The 26,359-nt window shown below is 39.6% G+C and overlaps 2 protein-coding genes across 13 annotated transcripts in view; one reads left to right on the top strand and one right to left on the bottom strand.

Moving 5' to 3' along the window:
• The window catches only part of LOC136284402 (sorting nexin-6-like), a 93,157-nt gene that overhangs the window by 61,875 nt on the left and 4,923 nt on the right, over positions 1-26,359 (bottom strand). For 2 of the 5 annotated variants that reach the window (XM_066174719.1, XM_066174720.1), the window contains 4 exons: positions 26,267-26,341; positions 25,661-25,691; positions 25,231-25,315; positions 23,904-24,813 (listed from right to left, as the gene is read on the bottom strand). The exons of 2 other annotated variants lie outside the window; for them this stretch is intronic. In XM_066174719.1, coding sequence (XP_066030816.1) covers positions 24,723-24,813; positions 25,231-25,315; positions 25,661-25,691; positions 26,267-26,341 — 282 coding nt within the window. In that variant the 3' untranslated portion in view covers positions 23,904-24,722. Of the gene's footprint in view, positions 1-23,903; positions 24,814-25,230; positions 25,316-25,660; positions 25,692-26,266; positions 26,342-26,359 lie in introns of those variants that run through there. One more of the 5 variants, XM_066174725.1, reaches the window with a different exon arrangement.
• Positions 270-19,811, top strand: LOC131787184 (uncharacterized). Of its 8 annotated transcripts, XM_066174667.1 has the most exons (8): positions 270-342; positions 595-740; positions 1,621-1,773; positions 3,741-3,893; positions 4,815-4,967; positions 6,226-6,360; positions 9,224-9,264; positions 13,251-19,811. In XM_066174667.1, the coding sequence occupies exon 8, from the start codon at positions 13,264-13,266 to the stop codon at positions 18,940-18,942; it is 5,679 nt and encodes a 1,892-aa protein (XP_066030764.1). In that variant the 5' UTR covers positions 270-342; positions 595-740; positions 1,621-1,773; positions 3,741-3,893; positions 4,815-4,967; positions 6,226-6,360; positions 9,224-9,264; positions 13,251-13,263; the 3' UTR covers positions 18,943-19,811. The 8 variants fall into 8 exon arrangements, 7 of the variants coding, with proteins under 7 accessions (XP_066030764.1, XP_066030765.1, XP_066030766.1 ...); XR_010719183.1 differs by lacking the exon at positions 13,251-19,811 and having other exon boundaries at positions 9,224-9,330; XM_066174668.1 differs by lacking the exon at positions 9,224-9,264.

Raw genomic sequence — 26,359 nt, 5'->3', positions numbered from 1 at the left:
CAGGCTATAAGAATGACTCTTCCTTTAATATCCCTGGTTGTCTATAATTTTTTAGGTACGAAACGACTAAACTTCCTCCCATGATCCTCCTCTTCCTAACCCTACCCCTATCTACAATTTTGTCGTCTGCTGTTTGAATGGCCTGGATTCTTTTTTAATGAGATCAGGCGCAAATCTGTCTGCTGCTGACGTAAAAGTCACCACAATGTCATCAGAGATGCTGCGATATGCAAATTGGTTGAACTTTCGTGCATGGTTGCTTCTGAGCAGTGCTTTGTCATTTTGCTGACTTAAAACGACGACGTGTTCCCTCAACAAACAGAAACAGAAATCGTTAAAGAAGTAAGTATAAATCACTTGTAATCTAGATTTGAGAAGCAAATTCCAACAAATGTTTGATTGCAACAAGATCAAAGCTCAGTGTAAGATCCATGAAGGATGTTGCCACAAATTCTTGCTCGTAGACTCAAACTGGAAAGCTTAACGGCTCTCTAAACGAGTTTAATTCAACTTCGTTATAATAATTTATCAAATTATACGTCAATTTCGTTTTGCATACAACAATTTAGGAATTTGTCCTTCGTTCATTTGCAGAACTATGGTCTCATAACTGGACAGAATTTTTACGATTCTTGGTTTGCTGACTGACAAATCTCATCTCGTACGAAAAAAACTGTGGTTATTCATCGTCGTCTTATCGAGCCTTATTCAGTCTCAAGGCGCTGAAATTAGCCTTACTGGTAAGAACATTGTGTTATAGTGTAATTTAGATGTTTCTGTTGCGGGCCAGGACTTGCTAATTTTGAAACTGAAACGAAACATCTAACGGCTTTTGGACAACCAAGTATCTACTTTTCATTCATGTGGGCAATGTGAAATGATGTCTATTGCGAGGAATTTTTTACCAACTTGCAAAAACTTGACCAATGATGAGGCCCAAGCGAATTCAATAGTTGTCAGTAAAACAATTGATATAATACCAGCAGGGCGCAGCTATTTAGGGATGTGAATAATATGCATTGCGACAACGCCAGATAAGCTTTCGCTTTCGAATTCTTCGAGTGTTTTGTTGACTACAGAAAGCGGCCAATGTTCTTTATCGCAAATGAAGTATGCATACCTCACTGAAAGGTTTCTAAAACTTTAACAACGGTAAGTGTACCTCAATTCACTTACATGAAAGTTATGTGGAGTAGATACAACTCGTTTCAAACGGAAAATCAACAAACATACATTCTAGAATACTTATATTGATAGGGCATACCCTGGAGGAGAAGGAGCCTGAGAAAACTGGTTTAGCGAAAAGGTGAAATTGCACGGGAATTTCTACTATCGTCACTTTAGATTAGTGAAAATTTTAAAAGTGACGTTATTTGATACACTTTATGACTTTATTATCTGATATGCTGCGTGTGTCAAATAAACGGTAGACCTGCTTCGTTTAGTTGGACAATAATGCTGAAAAAAAGCAAAAAGTAAAACGCATACTATCCCCGCTACGATTTCGTGAAAGCTGCACAATCTTTAGTGTGAAAATTATCCCTTGCTTTAAGGACAACGGCACAATATCAGATAAAGTAATATCGTTTAATGCGCTTTGTTTTCCCCTCTGATGTACAGATCGGGACGTTTGGATCGCAAGCAAAAGGCTAAGAGTCTTTTTCTATCGAGCCAGGCCAGCACGATTCACAGCAGCGGTAAAAAGACCGAAAGACCAACGATAACATTTATCAGCCTTATTTGTTCCTCAAGGCACTGAAATTAGCCTCACTGGTAAGGACATTGTATTATGGTGTAATTTAGCTGTTTCTGTAGCGGGGCAGGACTTGCTCATCATGAAACTGAAACGAAACATCCGCCTGTTTTCGAACAACAGCAAGAAATGCAGTACTAGTCTTCGATCTCGAGACTGATAAAGGATCACGAACTTTCTTGTCGATTTAGTCATTGCGTATGTTTTGATGTTGGGGAAGTTTTGCGAATGTATGTTGTCTCAAAGAACAGCGTAGAAATAATCTGTCAAAAACAACTCCGCAGTCGATTAGAGATCTTTTTTCGAATTTATCGTTGTCCATAAACATTTTCCCCCAATTTTGTAGCCTTATACGCTCTTAGTTGGCTGTGCATTTTGACGAAGAAATTATTAGTTATATTTTATTGCTGAAGATTGTAAACTTTATACCGAATTGTTCGTTTGAAAGTTTATCCTCCGGTGAAAGATTCTCAATTTGGAAATTTTTCCTTGTTTGCTTCCAGAACTGTTTCAATGCAATTCTAAAGAAAGACTTTGATTAGAACATTCTAGAAGAGAACAAGCAAATATGGTTGACCTCTTTTCAAGAGCTTACTCAAATTACTTCAAAGGACTGCGGTTAGAAAATCGCTAAATTTAGTATTTTCTTTATGTTGTCTTTTGTCTGCTTTGTATTCAGAGAGGGAATGTGGAATGGTGTGCAATTAAACCCCGTGCCCCTCTCTCCACAATATTTTATTACTTTTATTATACTTTTAGCAATAAAATATTGCTTTAAGGACCGGGGGGAGCTGATGTGCTTTGCTTTCCCACTTTGTAACTTTTTTACCTACCCCGGACTAAACAGCTCTGCTTACACTTAACGAATCAGCCCAGAAATGTGAAGTTTGCGGTTATGGACGCCATTCAAAAAGACGCAATGTCACTGGATTATTATTTGTTAGGATCACAGTACGTGACACGCTGGTTGCACTTTCGTGTTCCTGTTTACGAGTTGAAGGCGTGTTGCGCATGAGCAATTTTTATTTCTTGTCTGGTTGCAATTTTGACAAGATTTTTAATAGAAAATAGATTATTTTCTCTCAATTGACTCAACCCAAAAACCTTTCTACGTTACTTTAGTGAATCAAGAGAAATGGCCCGTTGGGATGATGCCATATTCAATTGATCAACGCTATAAAAGTATTGTCGTTTCCTTTCAAATTTCTCAAATTTTTTTGCTTGTAAATTATAGTCTTCTGGATTAGCCCCATCCACGAATTTTGTACACTTTTGTAGGGCGAAAGAAGTTTGAATACTAATAATAATCTTGACCAATTGGTCAAAGCACATCAAAGTGTCATTTTTCTATGGCAGATGATTGACGAAAAACCGCAACAAAGTGGATCAAAATTAGTTTTCAGTCAAATAAAATGCATAGTAACCTCAGGCTGCAGCTATTTATTTATCAGCTTTGCGACGAAGCCAGATAAACGTTCGCTTTCGAATTCCTCGAGTGTTTTGTTGAATACAGAAAGCAGCCTATGTTCGTTTTCGCAAATGAAGTACTGCTACCTCACTAAAAGGTTTCTAAAACTCTGAAAACTGTAAGTGTATTTTAATTCACTCAAATGAAAGTTATGTGTACCATAATGTATTTGAAAATAAACAAGCATACATTCTAGAATATTCATGTTGATACGACTGCGATTTCTACTATCGCTACTTTCGATTGGTGAAAATGTTATTAAAAGTCACGTTATTTGATACACTTTATAATTTCATCATCTGATATCCTGAGTGTGTCAAACGAATGAAGGAACTGCTATGTTTAGTTAGATAATAATGCTGAAAAAAGCAAAAAGCAGAAAGTAGATTACGCACGGTACGATTTGGTTAAAGCTGCAGAATTTTTTGTGAGAAAATTATCCATTTTTTTAAGGACAACGGCACAATATTAGATAAAGAATTATCGCTTAATGCGCTTCTTTTCACCTATGATGCACAGATCGGGACGTTTGGATTGCAAAGAAACAGCTAGGGGTCTTCTTAAAGCGTGTAAGGCCATCACGATCCACAGCGACAGTTAAAAGGTCGAAAGACAAACGATAGCATTTGATCAGCCTTATTCAGTCTCAAGGCGCTGAAATTAGCCTTACTGGTAAGTACATTGTGTTATAGTTTAATTTAGATGTTTCTGTAGCGGGCTAGGACTTGCTAATTTTGAAACTGAAACGAAACATCTGACTGCTTCTGGACAACCAAGTATCTACTTTTCATCCATGTGGGCAATGTGAAATGGTGTCTATTGCGTGGAATTTTCAATCGACTTTTGAAGAACAAATTAACTTTGAAAACCAATGAAGGTTAACGGGTCAAGGCACGTTATTGTGTGCTTTTGCGGGGGGCAAAAACTTGACCAATGATTAAACCAAAGCGAATTCAATAGTTTTCGGTAAAACAATCGATATAATACCAGCAGGGTGCAGCTATTTAGGGATATGAATAATATGCATTGCGACAATGCCAGATTAGCTTTCACTTTTGAGTTCCTCGGGTGTTCTGCTGACTACAGAAGGCATACTTCACTATAAGGTTTATAACACTTTGACAATGGTAAGTATATTTTATTCTCTTACATGAAAGTTATGTGTACCAGGTAAAACTCGTTTCAAACTAAAAATCAACGAGCATGTATTCTAGAATATTTATATTGATACGACATACCTGGAGGAGACGGAGCTTAATAAAACAGATTTAACGAAAAGGTGTAGTTGCATGTACTGCGATTTCTACTATCGTCACTTTCGATTAGTGAAAATGTTAAAAGTGACGTTATTTGACACACTTTATGACTTCATTATTTGATATTCTGAGTGTGTCAAATGGAAGAACTGCTTCGTTTAGTTAGATAATAATGCTGAAGAAGGCAAAAAGCGAAAAGCAGATTTTTCTCCGCTACGATTTCGTGAAAGCTGTTCAATCTTTGGTGTGAAAATTATCCCTTGCTTTAAGGACAACGGCACAATATCAGATAAAGTAATATCGTTTAATGCGCTTTGTTTTCCCCTCTGATGTACAGATCGGGACGTTTGGATCGCAAGAAAACGGCTAAGAGTCTTTTTCGTGCGAGCCAGGCCAGCACGATCCACAGCGGCAGTGAAAAGATCGAAAGACCAACGATAGCATTTATCAGCCTTATTTGTTCCTCAAGGCACTGAAATTAGCCTCACTGGTAAGGACATTGTATTATAGTGTAATTTAGTTGTTTCTGTAGCGGGCCAGGACTTTTTAATTATGAAACTGAAACGAAACATCCACCTGTTTTTGGACAACAGCAAGAAATAAAGTACTAGTCTTCGATCTCGAGATTGATAAAGGATGACGAACTTTCTCTGTCGATTTAGTCATTGCGTATGTTTTGATGTCAGGGACGTTTTGCGAATGTATGTTGTTTAGAGGAACACCGTAGAAACAAACTTATAAAAAACAACTCCGCAGTGGATTAGAAATCTTTTTCGAATTTATCGATGTCCATAAACATTTTCCCCCAATTTTTTGACCTTGTACGCTCTTAGTTGGCGGTGCATTTTGATGAAGAAATTATAAGTTATACTTTATTGCTGAAGATTGTAAACTTTATACCGAATTGTTCGTTTGAAAGTTTTTCCTCGGATGAAAGATTTTCGATTTGGAAATTTTTCCTTGTTTGTTCCTAAAACTGTTTCAATGCAGTTCTAAAGTTTGAATAATAATCTTAACCGATGGGTCAAAGCACATTAAAGTGTCATTTTTCCTCAGCAGATAATTGACGAACCGCAACAAAACGAAAACAAAATTAGTTTTTGTCAAATAGAATGAATAGTACCCTCAGGCTGCAGCTATTTAGGGTCCTGATTAATGTGCGTAGATAAACTTTTGCTTTCGAATTCCTCGAGTGTTTTTTTCAGTACTGAAAGTAGCCTATGTTCTTTGTCGCCAATGAAGTACCACCGACCGACACTAAAAGGTTTCTAAAACTTTGACTACTGTAAGTGTCCTTTAATTCACTTACATGAAAGTTATGTGTACCAGATATTTCAAACGGAAAATTAACAAGAGTACATTCTAGAATATTTATGTTAATAGGAAACACGCTGAAGGAGAAGGAGTTTAATTAAACAGATTTAGAGAAAAGGTATAATTGCACTGCGATTTCTACTATCGTCACTTTCGACTGGTAAAAATATTATTAAAAGGGACGTTATTTGGTACACTTTATGATTCCATCATCTGATATGTTGTGCGTGTCAAACGAATGAAAGAACTGCTTTGTTTAGTTAGATAATGATGCTGAAAAAAGCATAAAGCAAAAAGTAGATTACCCCCGCTACGATTTCGTTTAAGCTGCAGAATTTTTGGTGTGGAAATTATCCTTTGTTTTAAGGAAAACCGTCCAATAGTAGATAAAGTAGGATGGTTTAATACGCTTTGTTTTCACCTCCGATGTACAGATCGGGACGTTTGGATTACAAGCATCGTACCAGTTGGGCCATCACGATCCACAGTGGCAGTGGAAAGATCGAAAGACAAACCATACCATATATCAGCCTTAGTTGTTCCTCAAGGCACTGAAATTAGCTTCGCTGGTAAGTTAATTGTGTTATAGAGTAATTTATCTGTTTCTGTAGCGGGCCAGGACTTGCTAATTTTAAAAATGAAACAAAACATCCACCTGCTTTTGGGAAACATCAAGAAATAAAGTACTAATCTTCGATCTCGAAGAACACTTTCGAAGAGCACTTTCGTGTTTAAACCTTTCAAACACGAAAGTGCAACCAGGGTGCTATCTAGATTGAAATAATTAAGATCAACGGGTCAAGGCACATTCTAGTGTCATTTTTCTGCAGGCAAAAAATTAACCAATGATGAAACCAAAGGGAATTCAACAGTTGTCAGCAAAACAATCGATATAAGGAATTTGATCAGAACATTCTTGAACATAATTTAAGTTCGATTGTTGTAGTAATCATATCAGGCACGGGTATCTGAAGATTGCTTCTTCATCTGCCTTTTTTCTTGAGTTAGGATGCTAGAATGGTGTGTATGTAAATTTCCCCCTTCCCACTTCACCCCACTTTCGCTGATAGGGGAGTTTTCTAGCGAGAAATACAGTACTAGTCTTCGATTTTTGAGATTGATAAAGGGTTCAAATCCCGTACGGGCCTGAATTTTTTTGCCATTTTTTTTGCCAAAACAACTCCGCAGTCGATCAAAGATCTTATCGAATTAGCCCCTGTCCATGAACATTTTCCCTTAATTTTGTAACCTTATATGCTGTTAGCTGGCGGTGTATTTTGATCAAGAAATTATAAGTTACGTGTTATTGCTGAAGATTGTGAACTTTATACTGAATTCTTCGTTCGAAAGTTTTTTCTCCGGTAAAAGACTCTTAATTTATAACTTTCTCCTTGTTTGCTTCAAGAATTGTTTCAATGCAGTTAAAAAAAAAATTTGAGCAGAACATTCTAGAAGAAGACATGCGAATATGGTTGACCTCTGTTCAAAAGCTTACTCCAATTACTTGAAATATTACACCAGACTCGACTACAGTTAGAAAATCGCCAAATTGAGTATTTTCTTGATGTTGTCTTTTGTCTGCTTTGTATTCAGGGAGGGAATGTGGAATGGTGTGCAATTAAACCTCCCTTCCCTTCTCCGCAGAACCCACTCCTGCCAATTCGAGAATTTCTTTATATATTGCTTTAAGGACCGGGGCGAGCTGATGTGCTTGGCTCTTTATCATTTGTTTACCTATCTCGGACTAAATAGCTCAACTTACACTTAACGGATCAACCCACAAATGTTGGTCACTTTATGGACTCGTAAATTGCCATTCTGAAAAAGGACTTTGATCAAAACATTCTATAACAGGAGAAAGAAATATTGTTGACCTCTGTTCAAGATTTCACATTTTCTTGCTTGAAAAATGTCACGCCAGATACGCGTACAGTAAGCGATTCACCAAAATTTAGTATTTCCCTCTTTTATTACCTACTTTCCATTTATGTTAGCAATGTGAAATGGTGTCTAATGCGAGGAATTTTTACCGACTTTTGTAGAGCGAAGTAAGTTTGAAAAAGAATTAAGATGAACGGGTTAAGGCACATTATTGTGTTATTTTTCTGGGGGCAAAAAAATGGACCAATGAAACGAAAGCGAATTCAATGGTAGTCGGTGAAACAAATTATATACTTCATAGAAGGTCGCTAATTATTTCAAATAGATCTCTTGGCTTAATCTGGGGAAAGTCTTTTACTAAAGCTATATTCCTTGGTGTACCCGTCATTTTGACTTATCTTGAACGATCAATTATTTCGGGTGAGTGCAACCAAACGTACCCAAGAGGAAATAAATTATCGTGTCTCAATTGACGCAACCCAGTAACCTACTCAGTAAAGTAATTACTTTAGCGAATAAAGAGACATGACCTGTTGGTATGACATTATATTCATTTGATAAACGCCTTAGAAGTATTGTCTTTTCCATTTAAAGTTTGTCGAAGTGTTTTGCATGTAAATTATGATCTTCCGGATTAGCCCCCTCTCAAGTGAACCACGAATTTTGTACACTTTTGTAGGGCGAAAGAAGTTTGAAAACAATCTTGACTAATGCATAGCACCTGCAGGGTGCAGACTTTAAGGCTTGTGAGATCTCTTGTGTGGAAGATAGAGAAGGGAAAAAATAAGAAAACAAAGAAGACAGCAAAGAAAACAAATGCTTTTCGCTAAGTGTCTTTTTATATCATGTTCCAAATGTCAATATTCCATAGAAGGGCGCCAGTTATTTCCAGTATATTTCTTCGCTGAGGGCTAGGAGAAATCCTTTTTCCCGCCAGTTTTCATCAAAAATTCCGTTCCGTTTTTCAGTATTCCTTCATTACGCATGACCAGTTGCGAATGTAATCTTTGACTGATTACGGTTACATAAACCGTGGACAGAAAGTAAACATTTTTCGGAAAAAGAAACCATAAGGAATAGAAACTCAGTAATCGTGGCAGTGCTTGATGCAGAAGGCGCAGAATAGCTGCTTCCGCCAGAAGTAGTCCAGAATGTCTAACAGCGTACATAAGAAGTTTTGATATTCCTTACTTGTTAATTTAAAAAATAACTTACATGTTGCCCTGCGTTTGTTCAGTAAGAAATCACAGATGGCGTCAAAATGTGGTAAGAACAAAAAAGAGGCACACGAAGCGCAGCTGAGTGTATCACTGACGTTTTTACCACATTTGTGACGTCATCTGTGATCTATTATCATAAAAAACCCAGGCAGCATGGATTTTATTTGTTTTGTATAATAAATGCATTTGTCCTCCAATGGATCTTAGGTAAGAACCAAACACAGTGCCTGTGTTTTTTGCTTATGATATAAAAAAAGAGCCTACAGATAATTTTGCTGCTTGAGCAGCTTTAAAAGCACGTGATTCTAAATTGTTTAACCTTTGATTGCAGACAGTTCAAGTATTCCCAAGTTTTTTCAAACTTCTAGAACGGTATGTATCATGTAACTCACTGATTCGAAAGTAAGTTCCAAGTAACCTTTTAAACGGAAGTTGCGTGACATGAGACTCACGCAGTCACGGTTAGGTTAAGATTGAAATAGGAGAGGTGATAATTAGAGTTATAGGTTTGAGGAGAGAGCGTTGGAAGTTTGTGACGTGTTGAGGATTGAGGACTGAGAGTAAAGTGTACCCCACAAGTTCGGTACACTTTTTCTCTAGATTTATTTTTGTTTCCGATCTCTAGCTTCACAGTAATCATTTCTTTCCTTTCGCCGAGAAACCACGGGTTACGATCGCACGTAAATTAAAGTTAACTGTCACGTGTGGTGTGTATCATGACCATCATTACCATCATCACCATCATTATCATCATCATCGCTCGTTGGGCCAGTAGGTGCATAAGGCCGTCACATTGTCCTCCCCACCCCCCTGTTGCGTGTCGCCGCCCCAGCCACAATCCAGCTCTTCCATATCGCCTTGCCTTTTTCCTCTTTCAACAGTCCCTCTCCAACTGGTCTTTGGTCTCCCTCTCGCCCTTCGACATTCTGGTGTCCACCCCAATACCGCAAAAAAGTCGTTCACACCCTCTCTCCTGAGTACGTGTCCTAAACAGTTCCACCTTCTTCTTCCCACCTCGCAGCTAATTTTATTGGTGTCTGTCATTTCAACTACTCTCCTGTTTGTCATTCTTTGCTGCCAACTTGTCCTCAGTATCCGTCTTAGGCATTAGAACTGAAAACTGTTCAGTTTTCTTTCATCGGTCTTTGTGATCTTCCATGTTTCACAACCATGTAGCGTTTCCGGTCGGACTAAAGTCTTGAATAGGCATATTATGGCTCTCTTTCCTATTCCTCTAGCTACCCACTCCTTCCATAGCCTCTGGAATGCACCTCGTGCCTTCTGCATTCTGTTCCTAATATCTTCACTGCCTCCACCTTTCTCTTCTACAATAGTTCCAAGATACGCAAACTCCTCGACATCTTTCACTTCTTCACTATTCACCACAATGCTCTCCCTGTTCCTTACAAACTCAGTCCTCAGTGTCTTTCTGTTGTCTTCCTCATGATCCAACCCATGGCCAGCAGGAATAAGAATCCTGACATTACGTATTCCTGCTTTACTCCTGACTAAATCTTGAACCAGTCTGATTTCTCAAATCCATCGATTACGGCGCATCCAAACCCTCCGTATATGCCCACTTCCACTCTCACCATCTTGCGCGGTATTCCATAGCTCCCCATGATGTTCCACAATCTTTCTCCGTGTACCGAATCGAGGGCTTTTTTCAAAGTCCCCAAAGTCCGTGTGCAGAGTCACCCTCCAGTCGTTTGCCTGCTCTAAGATGTTTTTTTAATGTAAAGATCTGTTCAGTTGTATTTCCATTTGGTCTAAAGCCAGCCTGCTCTTTTTTAAGCTTCTTGACTATACTTTTATTGATCCGTTCTAGCAGCATCCTGTGGAATATTTTACCGATGATGGGTAGCAAAGTCACTCCTCTCCAATTGTTACAATCACGCAAATCACCTTTCTTGAATATACTGACAACAAGTTCCTTCTTACACACTTCTGGCGACCATTAACTTTTCTAAAGCCTGTTATATCATCTAGTCAGCCTACTTGCGGTGTATTCCATGTCAGCCCTCAGTAGGCTGGGCCCCCTTCATCTACTCCAGCTCCCCTGGCTTTGTCTTCCTCAACGTATCCTTAACCTCTTGTATTCGCCATCTTCCTACATCCACTTCCTCAATCTACTCCAGTTCTCTTGTTTCTTCTTTCTCTTTCACCGGATTTGTTGGGTCATCTGTGTTTAAAATTTTACTAAAGTTTTCTATCCAGCTCTGCAATCTTTCTTGTAATTCTGTCTTAAGCAACCCCTGTCTGTCTTTCACACGCAATTCCCGACTCCACCGTTCCCGGCTATTGTCTTGGTTATGCTGTTTAGCTCCTCGTTTTTACCATTCTCAGCGGCCTTGTCTGCTGCTGTAGCCCATTCCTCCAACCAATTCCTCTTATCCTCCCTAGCACTCTCTTTCACTTCCTTTTCTTTCGCACTATACTCCTCTCTCTATCACTGTTCAAGTCGTTCCAATCTCGCACCCTCTATATTAAGTTTTGCCTCTTCCCCTCCTGAATTTTTCCCCAAGTCTTGTCTCCTGTCCATGGCTTGCTCTCCTTTTTTGACCTTCCAATAACTTTCTATGCGGCATCTCTGTACGTCACCAAGATCTTGTCGTGCTTCCTTTGGAACCTGTTCTTCACTTTAATGTTATATCTCCTCTTGATCTCTTAACTTTGCAACTAACACATCCTAAACCTCACACTTGTTTTCTTCTTCCCATGCGCCTTTGCCAACTTTAGTCTCATTCTGGTTCTCACTCGGTAGTAGTCATCGTATGTCTGCTCCTCGTGATCAGAATCGATGGTCTCATGCGTCCATTCACAAAGACATGGTCGAGCTGGTTAACAGTCTTCCCACCTGGTGAATTCCAGGTCAGTTTATGGATCTCTTTCTGTAGGAAAATGTTCCAGTTACAACTAAGCCATTCGTACCACAGAGGTCACATAACCTTTTCCATTATCATTCATTTCTCCGACACATGAATTTTGTGAAAAATGTTTATTCTGTCGGTGCTTACTCATTTGATAGATAATCTTCAAGTCTGTCATTTCTCACTTGGTGCATGCCAACTAGGGCTGTTCTCACGACTTCGGCTTGTAAACACACGGGTCCAAATGATCCGTGCTCTGTAATACACCGAAGCTTGTTACCTGCAATTTCAATGATAGTTAGCAGTGTGAAATAAATCCACTGCGGGCAATGCGCTGTTCTTTTGTAAAAAATAAAAATTATCACTTTATAAACAAAGATTTTATTTGAGACGAATTAATTGCCTTCCAGATTGAGTCGATCACCTTGTACATTCATTTCTTGACGGCATAAACACTCGTTTTCTGATGGCATCTCTTGACAGTTGCCGCAAGAGCAAGACTCGCGATATCCAAGACGTGAGCGCGAAGATGTTTCTTCTTGTATCTCTTCCTGAGTTTCTTCGTCAACAGAGATTTCTTCTTCTCCTGAAGATGAGCTATGTTGCGGCTCAAACATGAATGGACGAATTACACCTACTGGATTAAGATCCAAGTCGAGAATTGAGTAGTTATCGCTCTCTTTGCCGCTGTTTTATATGTTTTCATCCATCTTAGTCGAGACTACAACGCTTGAATATTGCCACGTCATAGATAAGTCATAACAAAGATGGCGGATTTTAATTCCAACATGTCAATTTTTTAAACGTAATTTCTGGCAACAAACAAACTTTAAGCTCAAGTGAATTGCCAGTTAAGAAAAAACAAGTCAGAAACTTTTGATTTAGGCAAATTTTTTCTAGACCGTACTGCCCCTTTAATGGTCCTCATGCCGATTGGCATCCATTCCATTAAGGCTCTCTTTGCCCTCACACTCATCATAATGGTGACTCCTCCTTGTTATGGCCCCAGTAGCAACACCCCCGGTTTGAGTGGTATCGTCGATGCATCCGGCTTCTGTAACATTTAGGTCGACTGTGTCTCACAAAAATACCCATCGTGGAACCAAGTTAGTACTGAAAGAAAAAAGCAAATTCACAAATAAGGAAGCAAGAAGATGGTTTCTTTCACACATAAATTGTATCCCTGATGCTTTGAACACTTTTCTGTATTATACTGACATTTAAGTTATGAGTGACAGTGAATCTTTATCACTCTCTTTCCCTCCATTCTATTTGCCTCTGACTCCATCGAGTAAATTGTTTTGAAAGCGAGAGTTTTTCAATTGCCCTTACTTCCTCTCTAGAATATAATTGACATGTATCAGCGAAAATATCTTGGTAGGTTAATAAACATTCAAAAAAAGTACGGCAAAACTGTTAAAGAGTCAGCAGTATAGCGACCTACCGACATAACCGAATTGGGTACTAACATAATTATGGTTTTAATAGGATGTAACTGATAATGGCCACTGTGTTGAAGTACACCCCAGAGCAACTGAATTACTACAGGATTTGTTACGTTGTCACTGACATACTAACTGAGGGTCTGCGAACCATCTTCAAACAAGAATGGGACAATCGATACAAGACAACATTGGGAGAATGGAAAGATCAACCCAAAAATGGAATGGACTTCTGGAAAGGCGAGTCTACTCCAAACAGAAAAAGAAACGCTGGGCTGTTGACAACCATGAAGAATGGCGATAGAGCTGAATGGGATTGTACCATGCTGTTTTACGCTATCCTGTATTCAGATTGCATATATTCTCTCAATCCATCAATTACATCAAATGTGGACGACTTAAGGAAATTTCGAAATGAAGAATTTGCACATATGCCTCGGGGCCACCTCTCCAACGGAGATTTCCAAAATGTCATTACAAAGGTTAAAACTGCATTCCACGCACTCGGTCTCCAGACATTGAAAATCAGTGAAGTTCAAAATCAGACAAACTTCTTAACGGAGGAGTTAAACGATATTTTAGGGAAGGCTGACGACTTGAAGCAGGAAGTTAAGGACAAGGAAGAGGAACTTCAAGTGAAAGAAGAACAGAGGCTTGCCCTAGAAGAGCAATTACATTCCGATGTCTCTTCATTTTGCATCCTCCCTCCCAAACCTGGCCACGACATCGCTCCTCGGGAATCTGAAGTTGGTGAAGTTTTACAAAACCTCCAAATACTAAAAGACGCCAATGATGGGTTGAGCATGCTGTATTTGTCAGGAAATCCAGGAAGTGGAAAATCTCAGCTCGCCCGTTTAGCAGCCAAGCGATTTTACGACGAGGTCGAACAAATACCTTCCGCAGCTTCATTTGTCATGACGTTGAATGCTGAAAACTCAGAAGCACTTTTGAAATCGTATGTCCTTTTCGCTCAACATTGCAAATGTCCCGGGTATGAAATAACAAACACTTACGGCTCCAAGGATTTGAACACAGACGAGAAGATTTCATATTTCAAGACCTTAATAAGTACAAAAATTGAGCATTACGCTTCATGGCTGTTGATAGTTGATAATGTGACCAGCGAATCTCGTACAAGCGACTATTTGCCAGATGCAGACAGCGAGTTGTGGGCAAGGGGTCAGATGCTAATAACAACACAAGACACTGCGTCTATGCCGTTGTCAAGCTCTTCCATACGAAATATCTCACTCAGCGCTGGAATGCATCCTGATGATGCATGCTTTCTGCTGAACCTCCTCACTGGAACCACGGATGTCAAGATTGTAAAAGAAACTGCGAAAGTACTAGACTACCAGCCACTTGCCTTGGCAGGCGCTGCCACGTATGTAAGACAAGTTCGTCAGAATAAAGCAACCTCGAAGTTTGGCTGGACCGACTATTTGAAGAAATTGGAAATGGGGAAACGAAGTGCTACTGAAAACATTCTTGCTGAGACAAATCCATGCTATTCAAAGTCCATGACCAAAGCAATAACACTTGCCGTCGAAAAGGCGATGGCAGATGACATAATTTGGCATCGCACGTTCCTTTTTCTCTCAATGTGTGCATCACAGCCGATCCTGCAAGACATTATTACCGAGTATATCAAAGCAATTGATGACGATTTTGAAGAAGAAGATATGATAAGAACAAAGATGAGTCGATGTTCACTGTTGCTAATTGAAGAAGAATCAACTGGTGTTTATATTCGAGTCCATGGTGTCGTTCTTGATGTTATTAAATCTGCGACAAAAGGTTTCGCAAAGGATCAAAGCCACAAAGTGGTGTATGGCGCGGTAATGTCTTTCTCAAAATTTGAAGAGCTAGAGTCTATTGTTGTGGGAACAAGAATAGTTCCCCATCTTAAAACGTTGAGCTCAAAAATTGAAGACATGTCACTCGGGAACGGAATACCTGAAGCGACCAAAAGAGCCTCGTGTAATTTTCCGGATGGCCTTTGGAGCCTTACTAACATGTGCCAAAGCCACAGCGAGTTTAGAGCGGCGCTAGTCTATGGTAAATGGCTGTTAAAAATTCAAATGAAAACGCTGGGACCTGAGCATGTTGATGTTGCAACCTCTTACAACAATCTGGGTACTTTACACAGTGATCTGGGCGACACAGATGAAGCAAAAGACTGCTATAAGCGTGCACTGGAGATTCGTCTGAAAAAGCTGGGACCTGAGCATGTTGATGTTGCAACCTCTTACAACAATCTGGGTACTTTACACAGTGATCTGGGCGACACAGATGAAGCAAAAGACTGCTATAAGCGTGCACTGGAGATTCGTCTGAAACAGCTGGGACCTGAGCATGTTGATGTTGCAAGCTCTTACAACAGTCTGGGTACTTTACACAGTGATCTGGGCGACACAGATGAAGCAAAAGACTGCTATAAGCGTGCACTGGAGATTGGTCTGAGAACGCTGGGACCTGAGCATGTTGATGTTGCAAGCCTTTACAACAATCTGGGTAATTTACACCGTGATCTGGGCGACACAGATGAAGCAAAAGACTGCTATAAGCGTGCAATGGAGATTCGTCTGAAAAAGCTGGGACCTGAGCATGTTGATGTTGCAAGCTCTTACAACAATCTGGGTACTTTACACAGTGATCTGGGCGACACAGATGAAGCAAAAGACTGCTATAAGCGTGCACTGGAGATTCGTCTGAAAAAGCTGGGACCTGAGCATGTTGATGTTGCAAGCTCTTACAACAATCTGGGTACTTTACACAGTGATCTGGGCGACACAGATGAAGCAAAAGACTGCTATAAGCGTGCACTGGAGATTCGTCTGAAACAGCTCGGACCTGACCATGTTGATGTTGCAAGCTCTTACAACAATCTGGGTACTTTACACAGTGATCTGGGCGACACAGATGAAGCAAAAGACTGCTATAAGCGTGCACTGGAGATTCGTCTGAAAACGCTGGGACCTGAGCATGTTGATGTTGCAAGCCTTTACAACAATCTGGGTAATTTACACCGTGATCTGGGCGACACAGATCAAGCAAAAGACTACTTTAAGCGTGCACTGGAGATTCGTCTGAAACAGCTGGGACCTGAACATGTTGATGTTGCAAGCTCTTACCACAATCTGGGTACTTTACACAGTGATCTGGGCGACACAGATGGGGCAAAAGAGTGCTATAAGCGTGCACTGGAGATTCAGATGAAAAGGCTGGGACCTGAGCATGTTCATGTTGCAAGCTCTTACAACAGTCTGGGTACTTTACACAAGGCTCTAGGTGACACAGATGAAGCAAAAGACTGCTATAGGCGTGCACTGGAGATTCGTCTGAAAAAGCTGGGACCTCAGCATGTTGATGTTGCAAGCTCTTACAACAATCTGGGTACTTTACACAGTGATCTGGGCGACACAGATGAAGCAAAAGACTGCTATAAGCGTGCACTGGAGATTCGTCTGAAAAAGCTGGGACCCGAGCATGTTGATGTTGCAAGCTCTTACCACAATCTGGGTACTTTACACAGTGATCTGGGCGACACAGATGAAGCAAAAGACTGCTATAAGCGTGCACTGGAGATTCGTCTGAAAAAGCTCGGACCTGACCATGTTTATGTTGCAAGCTCTTACAACAATCTGGGTAATTTACACCGTGATCTGGGCGACACAGATGAAGCAAAAGACTGCTATAAGCGTGCACTGGAGATTCGTCTGAAAAAGCTGGGACCCGAGCATGTTGATGTTGCAAGCTCTTACCACAATCTGGGTACTTTACACAGTGATCTGGGCGACACAGATGAAGCAAAAGACTGCTATAAGCGTGCACTGGAGATTCATCTGAAAAAGCTCGGACCTGACCATGTTTATGTTGCAAGAACTTACCACAATCTGGGTACTTTACACAAGGCTCTAGGTGACACAGATGACGCAAAAGACTGCTATAAGCGTGCACTGGAGATTCGTCTGAAAAAGCTCGGACCTGACCATGTTGATGTTGCAACCTCTTACAACAATCTGGGTACTTTACACAAGGCTCTAGGTGACACAGATGAAGCAAAAGACTGCTATAGGCGTGCACTGGAGATTCGTCTGAAAAAGCTGGGACCTCAGCATGTTGATGTTGCAAGCTCTTACAACAATCTGGGTACTTTACACAATACTCTGGGCGACACAGATGAAGCAAAAGACTGCTATAAGCGTGCACTGGAGATTCGTCTGAAAAGGCTGGGACCTGAGCATGTTCATGTTGCAACCTCCTACAACAATCTGGGTAATTTACACAGGGCTCTGGGCGACACAGATGAAGCAAAAGACTGCCATAAGCGTGCACTGGAGATTCGTCTGAAACAGCTGGGACCTGAGCATGTTGATGTTGCAAGCTCTTACAACAATCTGGGTACTTTACACAGTGATCTGGGCGACACAGATGAAGCAAAAGACTGCTATAAGCGTGCACTGGAGATTCGTCTGAAACAGCTGGGACCCGAGCATGTTGATGTTGCAAGCTCTTACCACAATCTGGGTATTTTACACAGTGATCTGGGCGACACAGATGAAGCAAAAGAGTGCTATAAGCGTGCACTGGAGATTGGTCTGAAAACGCTGGGACCTGAGCATGTTCATGTTGCAACCTCCTACAACAATCTGGGTAATTTACACAGGGCTCTGGGCGACACAGATGAAGCAAAAGACTGCCATAAGCGTGCACTGGAGATTCGTCTGAAACAGCTGGGACCTGAGCATGTTGATGTTGCAAGCTCTTACAACAATCTGGGTACTTTACACAGTGATCTGGGCGACACAGATGAAGCAAAAGACTGCTATAAGCGTGCACTGGAGATTCGTCTGAAACAGCTGGGACCCGAGCATGTTGATGTTGCAAGCTCTTACCACAATCTGGGTATTTTACACAGTGATCTGGGCGACACAGATGAAGCAAAAGAGTGCTATAAGCGTGCACTGGAGATTGGTCTGAAAACGCTGGGACCTGAGCATGTTCATGTTGCAAGCTCTTACAACAGTCTGGGTAGTTTACACCGTGATCTGGGCGACACAGATGAAGCAAAAGGCTGCTTTAAGCGTGCACTGGAGATTCGTCTGAGAAAGCTGGGACCCGAGCATGCTGATGTTGCAAGCTCTTACCACAATCTGGGTACTTTACACAGTGATCTGGGCGACACAGATGAAGCAAAAGACTGCTATAAGCGTGCACTGGAGATTCTTCTGAAACAGCTGGGACCTGAGCATGTTCATGTTGCACGCTCTTACAACAATCTGGGTACTTTACACAAGGCTCTAGGCGACACAGATGAAGCAAAAGACTTCTATAAGCGTGCATTGGAGATTCAGATGAAACAGCTGGGACCTGAGCATGTTGATGTTGCAATCTCTTGCAACAATCTGGGTAATTTACACAATGCTCTGGGCGACACAGATGAAGCAAAAGACTGCTATAAGCGTGCACTGGAGATTCGTCTTAAAAAGCTGGGACCTGAGCATGTTGATGTTGCAAGCTCTTACAACAATCTGGGTACTTTACACAGTGATCTGGGCGACACAGATCAAGCAAAAGACTGCTTTAAGCGTGCCTTGGAGATTTATACCTTCAAGTATGGTCAAGAACATTCAAGGACACTAGAGGTTGGGAGGAACTTAACTTGTCTAAGACAGAAAAGAAAGAGAGTTGACCCTTGTGCTGTTTTGGAAAAGAAGAAAAGAGACTCGTGTTAGTTGTTTAGTAACTGTGCTGATTCATAGACGTTGTTGGTCTTTAATTTAGGTTTACTCGGTGGGTTTTCTTAGCACGTGAGAACTTAGACCGTTTTAATTTTTTCATAATATCTTGTATAATTAGTGCTTTTAATATTCCGAACCGGAAACTCGCACAATCGATATGGGTTTTTTTTCTGAGCAAGTAGTTCATTACTTTCTCATTTTTTAGGTTACTCCAAAAGGTTGCAGTTCTACGGATAATCAACAGTCAGAATATGCACCCAAGCAAAGAATTTCTTAAGTTTGCTAATTAGTGCATTTTTTTCAGAATCTTGCTATTTTAAATTGATGATTTTTATTCATATTCATAATTAACAGAGAATATCCATAAAAGCGGTCCGGCCGATCTACCTTGAAAAATAGATTTCGCTGACTTCTCGTATATTGAAAGACTTTCATGTCCTTATTCTAGAACCACAATCCACTTCATCTGATCTTTTAAATTTATCGAGTTATGAGATTTTCTGATCACCCCAGCGAACACTTGTGGCGACCCATATCGAGGCTCAAATTTAAGGTAACACTGGAGGTCGATTTTACGAAAACTGTCATGCCCTTTATAAAACAAACATAAAAACGAGCGATTTAGCAAAAACAACGTTTTACTAGCCAAATATAGAGTAGAAATAGATATTATTAGATATTAGAACAAAGTCCATGATATTTCGCTGTTCACAGAAAGCGTATTAAAGTTTTTCACTAAACACTTCAGTACCTTATAATTGAAAAATCGAAAACTGCTCCTCACCTCCCGTTCCCGCCCCTCTCTTCCCTCTCCCCCCCGCCACTTGTCATCAAGGCCCACGTGAGCCTCAGTCACTAGAGTCTGATCAGCGGTTGTCTTAAAGAAATAAACATCATTTGTTCCGAACTTCGTAGACGGAAAATTCTCTGGATAACTAATTTGCTAACATGCCACAGGATACTAAAAAAAAATCCCGTTACTTCTTCATCAGTAGCCGTTTAACATCCAAGGTTGAGTGGAAGTAACCTCTCATTCTTGTGGAATCGAAGAGCGAAGTTCGTTAAAGATCTTAAACGACGCGGTGAATGGTGATTTTGGATATATGAAATTCATATATTTGCACTGCGGCGAAGAAATGAAATTAAGAGCTCCTCGCAGCTAAGAACACTATAGAAACGAGTAGTTGAAAATAGGACCTGAAAAAAATTCAGGCCCGTACAAGTCGTTTTTTCAACTACTCGTTTTAGTAGTGTTCTTAGTGACGCGGTGAAGTCTCACAATGTACTGGCCCACAATTCCTAATACCCACATTCCTACAAACTCCTCTTTCATCTTGAAGTAAATTTTAAACGAAACTTCAAGTTTTTTTTAATTGGACTGGAGGGTTGAAAATATCATTAAATATAAACATAAAAACATTAAACATAAAATATCATCAGCTTCGTGTGCCTCTTCTTTGTTCTTACCACATTTTGACGTCATCTGTGATTTCTTACTAAACAAACGCTGGGTAAGATGTAAGTTATTTTTTAAATTAACAAGTATGAAGTGTAGTCTGTTGTTATTTTCGGTCTTTCACTTCCTATCACAAAATGACACACATTTGAAGCGCTTTGGTACAATTATTTAATGGATATCAAAACTTTTTAAATACGCTGTTAGACATTCTGGACTCCTTCTGGCGGAAGCAGCTATCATGCGCCTCCTGCATCAAGTGCTGCCACAATTACTGAGTTTCTGTTCCTCAAGGTTTCTTTTGCAAGTATTCCGAAAAATGTTTACTTTCTGTCCACGGTTTATGTGACCGTAATCAGTAATAAGGATTACATTCGCAGCTGGTCATGCGTAATAAAGGAATACTGAAAAACGAAACGGAATTTTTGATGAAAACTGGCTGGAAAAAGGATTTCTATTGGAATTAACAGGCGTAATTCTATGGAATACTGACATTCGGAACATGATTTAAAAAGACACTTAGCGAAAATAATTTGTTTTCTTTGCTGTTAATTTTTTCCTTCTTTGTCTCCCACACAAGAGATCTCACAAGCTTTAAAGTTTGCACCCTGCACTATGTATTAGTCTACCAAAGTGTACAAAATTCGTGGCTAACTTGAGAGGGGGCTAATTCAGAAGATCATAATTTACAAGAAAAAAACTTGGAGAAATTTTCAATGGAAAAGACAATACTCCTAAGGCGTTGATCAAATGAATATGATGTCAACCAATGGGCCATTTCTCTTGATTCGTTAAAGTAATTACTTTACTGAGTAGGTTATTGGGTTGCGTCAGTTGAGACAAGATAATTTATTTCCTCTTGGATATGAAAATTTGAATTCTTAAACAGAGGCCAACAATGTTTCATTGTCCAGTTACAGAATGTTTAGATCAAAGTCCTTTTTAAGAATGAGCAAGGACTGAATTACTAAAATGAGGAGACCGAAGGAGTTCCTCACCGTAGGGCATGGGATATGACCCCTTCCTAAGTCCAGTGGGTAGTTATCTAGAAAACTTCCCTATCAGCGAAAGTGGGTGGGGGGAGGGGGGGGGGGGCCGGGGCGAGGGTATTAATGTAAACACCATTCTAACATCCTTAACTCAAGAAAAAAGCGGATGAAGAGGCGACCTTCGGGCACGCGTGCCTGGCGTGATTACTACAACAATCTAATTTAAATTATGTCCAAGAATATTTCGATCAAAGTCCTTTTCGGAGCAGAAGTACGGATAAAAAATTAAATTTAAACAGCCTTTTGAACAAGTACAACAGTTAGTTTTGATTTCCATGCAAGCGTCAAAATTTCAGTCAGTGTAGCGACATTCTTGTAAGCGAAGCGTATCGCGTGATGCTTTAATTTCTAATTCAGCAATTAAGCCCAGGGTTGCTTAAGATTTAGATGTATAATTGAGCGTAGCATAGTAATGACAGACATGTAGCAAGAATGTTCGGATTGCGCACAGCAGAAGTGATATAGACAATCAATAATGGTCTCAAATAATCATATAAGGAATTTTCTAGAGAAATTGTGCGTGCGTGTTTTGGTTGGAATATCCTGTGACGTTGCGTGATGTGTCATTCGTGCCGTAACTGGTGCGTGCGTGCGGGTGTAAATAACAGAAATGTTAATCAGAGTAGAATGGGAAAAAGCTTTTGAAATCAAGTTGAAAGGAAATAGCTTGGGATTTTAGAAAACATCAAATACCTAATGTCAGTCTTGGTTTTACGTAGTTTAGGCGTGTATTTCCGTTGTAATAGCAGATAAATAGAATCATTATCTTGTAACAAAAGATCGAGATCGATTGAACGTAGAAAGTACTGATATTGTATGGATCATAAATAACCGCAAGAAAGCGGAACGATATAGTCCTATTGGTTGTCGAACCAGCGCTCCGCAAAAATTTTTCCTTAACGAAGTAGAGAATTCAGCAACAACCAGACAAGACATTAAACAAAAATGGCTCATGCGCAACCAGCCTTCAACTCTAACAGAACACGAAAGTGAAACCACTGTCTTACGTATTGGGACCCTAACGAATAATTATTCAATGAAATTGCCTCTGTTTGGATGGCGTCGATAACCGCAAACGTCACATTTGTGCGCTGATCCGTTAAATGTAAGCTGAGCTGTTTAGTTCGGGATAGGTTAAAAAAACTGCAACCTGGGAAGGCAAAGCACACCAGCTTCCCCCCCACCCCCGGGTCCATAAGGCAATATCTTAAGAAAGAATTATGCTTGTTTATTTTTATAAACAACGGGGAATTCGAAAAGATCTCTGATGGACTGCGGAGTTGTTTTTGCTAGTTTGTTTCTACGGTGTTCTCTTAGACAACATACGTTCACAAAACTTCCCCAACATCAAAACATACGCAATGACTAAATCGACAAGAAATTTTGTGATCCTTTATCAATCTCGAAATCGAAGACATGTACTGTATTTCTTGCTAGAAAACTTCCCTATTAGCGTTAGATTTCATTAGATTTCAAACAGCCTTTTTAACAGACTGTGAAAATCTTTTTCAAAGAATCTATGTAATAAGCACAACAGTTAGTTTTGATTTCTGTGAAAACGTCAAAATTTCAACCAGGCAAGAAACCAAACAAAAATTGCTTATGCGCAACCAGCCTTCAACTCGTAGACAGGAACACGAAAGAGGAACCAGAGTGTTACGTATTGCCACCCTAACAAATAATAATCCAATGACATTGGAAAATTTTTTCTTTTGGGAGAGAGGGGAGTTCGTATGGGTTTCAGGGGAAACAGAGGGGAAATCAGTTGTCTCTCACAAAGTTAAAAGAAGGACTATAGAAGATTGACTGCATATTGGGTGGGGAGGGGAGGACTCAATAGAATACCACGGAGCCTTATTGGGGGATCATGTAGATGTTATAGTTACAAAACCAAAATACTCAGCTCCACACCACCCTCCCTTTCAGGGAATAACTAATGACCAGGTCCTAGAGAGTCCCCTTTTTCGAAGTGTGTGGCAAACTCGTTGGTGAAGACACAGGTGTCCCAAGCTCACGTCTCGGGAAAAAGATGAAAGCGTCACGCGTTGTGTGACGCAGTGATAAGTTACGAGAGGAACCGTTATGGGGGATGGAATATGGTCGATTTACAACCACAAATATTTCGAAATCGAACATTTTACACGTAAAAATTAATAAAACTTATTCTCATCTTGTGTGTCCGTTGTTTTTGGCGATTTCTGCCATTTTAGCTTGCTTTCCCTATCACTGTTATTCCTGAACAGAAAGGGTTTCCTCTCGTAACTCAGTACTGCGTCACAGAATGCGTGACGCTTACATGAATAAATCGTTCGCTTTTTTCTCCAGACGTGAGTTTGGGATACCTGTGGTGAACGTAAAAGACTCTTTAGTATAATATAATTTATAATACAATATATATTTAGCATAATGGTGATCTGTATGAAAAAAACATAAAGTTGAAAATTCACCATGTTAAGTGTTTATTGAATGTACTGGAGCCTTGATTCAAGGCTGGTAACCTTCACAAATTTGAAAAATTTATTTCTGTCATCAAATATTTGTTGATTAAATTTCAAGTCATTGCTAGATTTTTGCCACCATTTCCAGCCAATCTACAATGGTAATAGAACTGAGTGGAGTCTAATTAGGTTTGTTGTTATCATACACGTGATTAACAAAATTTGACGACCACGAAGCAGGAGACCAATTTGTCAATCCCAGGTATGATTACAGAAAGAATTGGACAACAAGAAGTCTTGTTACCAATTAATATTAATTGTTACAATTCTGAAAACAACAAATACATATAGGTCAAATGTCTCTGGAAGAGACAAAGTCTAAAGTAAAAAATATGTCTCCATCTTGGAAATTCTTCATTTTTTTTAAAGACAAGTGGTTGTTGCTGTCATTGTGATTAACTCTGTGATTGGTGGATTTGGCTGAGTGGACTTCATATGACTGGTTGCTTCAACAGTCCAATCACAGGTGTCTGATTACAGCCAACTGTCCAATTATATTGTCCAATTACAGCTGTACAGAATGATGAGTGAAAAATGAAGCAGCTAATGCACCAATCACATTTGAAGAAATTGTAATGGTTATGATTATTGCCTGAATAACCTGTTCCAGGCATTCAGTTGGTAAAACAAAGTGTGATAATAAACAGTGCTATAGTAGCAGAGAAGTGAAAAAGTGAGAGAGGCTTGGGTTGAGTCACTCAATAAATCCCACTCAACCCAAGCCTCTCTTTCTGTTTCACTTAATTCTGCTCCAGTCTTTGCTCTGTTTTACTAACTGAACACCTGGAGTGAGCTAATGCTTTTTTGCAGCTTCTGAAATTGAATTGTATGCTTCCTCTGTATCATCTTTGGCTTTTTGAAGCTGAAAATAAAAAAGAATGCATAAAACAATTTGGGATTCTTCAATTCTGGTGTTAACAATAATTATTCAGAAGCTCGACTTGAGCTTCGAGTCTATTCCTGAGTGCAGCCTTAAGTGAATCACATGAAAGAACATACTCAATCACATGTAACAAGATCAGAGAGAGGTACCAAGTTAACTGGTGACTCTTATAACCAGTTCTCATGATGGTTACAGAGAGCAGAGCTAGCACGTAAGATGTGGTAAAACAGTGGTTATTCACATGGGAAAAAAATCAGCCAAGCTATATGTCTGGTCCATCATTGCTTGCATTGGAAGTTTGCCACCACAGGTTAATAATGGAAAGATATGAAATAAATATTAAGTAATTATTACAAAATCATATCATTTAGCAATTTCAGACAAAGAACAACAAACCCTTTCAATTCCTTGGTACTATTATCATCACCAGCAGATGCTGTCATGATGCCAGAACTAAAATCATTCACTGCTAATGCAACACCTGAAATTCACAAAGAAATTCAAAATTACCAAACTTACATATGTACTAATATGCCATCTGGTGAGTTTGTCATAATTATACAGTATCATTTATTATCAAAATCCATCATATATTTTGTAACATCCTGATACATTACAATACTGTATGGTTGAATAATAATTCAGGTAGGTCTTTGCCACCCTCATGTTGTTTTTACACAGATGTTCTTTAGATATCAATGTTTTTAGCCAAACTTTCTGTTAAAATTCACTAGACTGGACCATTCACCAAAATCATGAGATTTGAAGTTGTAATTCACTATTTCAGCAGATTACACATTCCAGCAAATAAAACATTGCTACATACGTTGCTGACTGTGTACTATTTTGGTGAAGTTCTACAAAAAAACACAAGTAGAAAAACATTTATTTATTTAATCTCAAAATTGTCAACTCTTACTTAGAAGCTAAAACCAAATCTTACTTTCCTCTAAAACCTCATTCTCATCATAGGTGCTGTTTGGTGCAAAAGTAATTTACAGAATCATAACTTAATTTTTTATGTTATTATTGACTACATTCTGGCTTTTCAACCACAGTTTCCAGCAGAGTTGGCATTTTGGAATTCCAGGTCTTTTTTTCCCTCATAAAAGACCCCTAAAGCAAACCAACAAGATGCATGTAAATGTAATCTATCCTTCACCCACAAGTAGCTCAGGGTGTAGAATCCTAGCCCAGACTGACGTGGTGAGAGAGAAGCATTTACACCATCAACCCTTAAACACCCATGCATGACCAAAACATTATTTCTCCTCACCACGTGAATACATCACCAAGCAGGCAAATAATGCTCTGATTATTAGTTGATCCAAAACCAAATTCTCCCAACTAACATCATATGAACTGTGTGGCAGAAAGTGAAGGGAATTACTGAATCATAATGCATCCCTAGAAAAATATTACTACTACTGACCCCATATGTCTCCTTGGTAAGTAGTGTGTACTCCTCCACAAAATCTCTTTTCTTCTGAAATTCTTCAACAAGATCCTAACCAAAAGGAATAAC

This window comes from Pocillopora verrucosa, chromosome 11, assembly GCF_036669915.1.
Source record: "Pocillopora verrucosa isolate sample1 chromosome 11, ASM3666991v2, whole genome shotgun sequence".
Taxonomy (NCBI): Eukaryota; Metazoa; Cnidaria; class Anthozoa; order Scleractinia; family Pocilloporidae; genus Pocillopora; species Pocillopora verrucosa.
The sequence above is the reverse complement of the archived record's forward strand: the minus strand, read 5'-3'. Positions and strand labels throughout refer to the sequence as shown.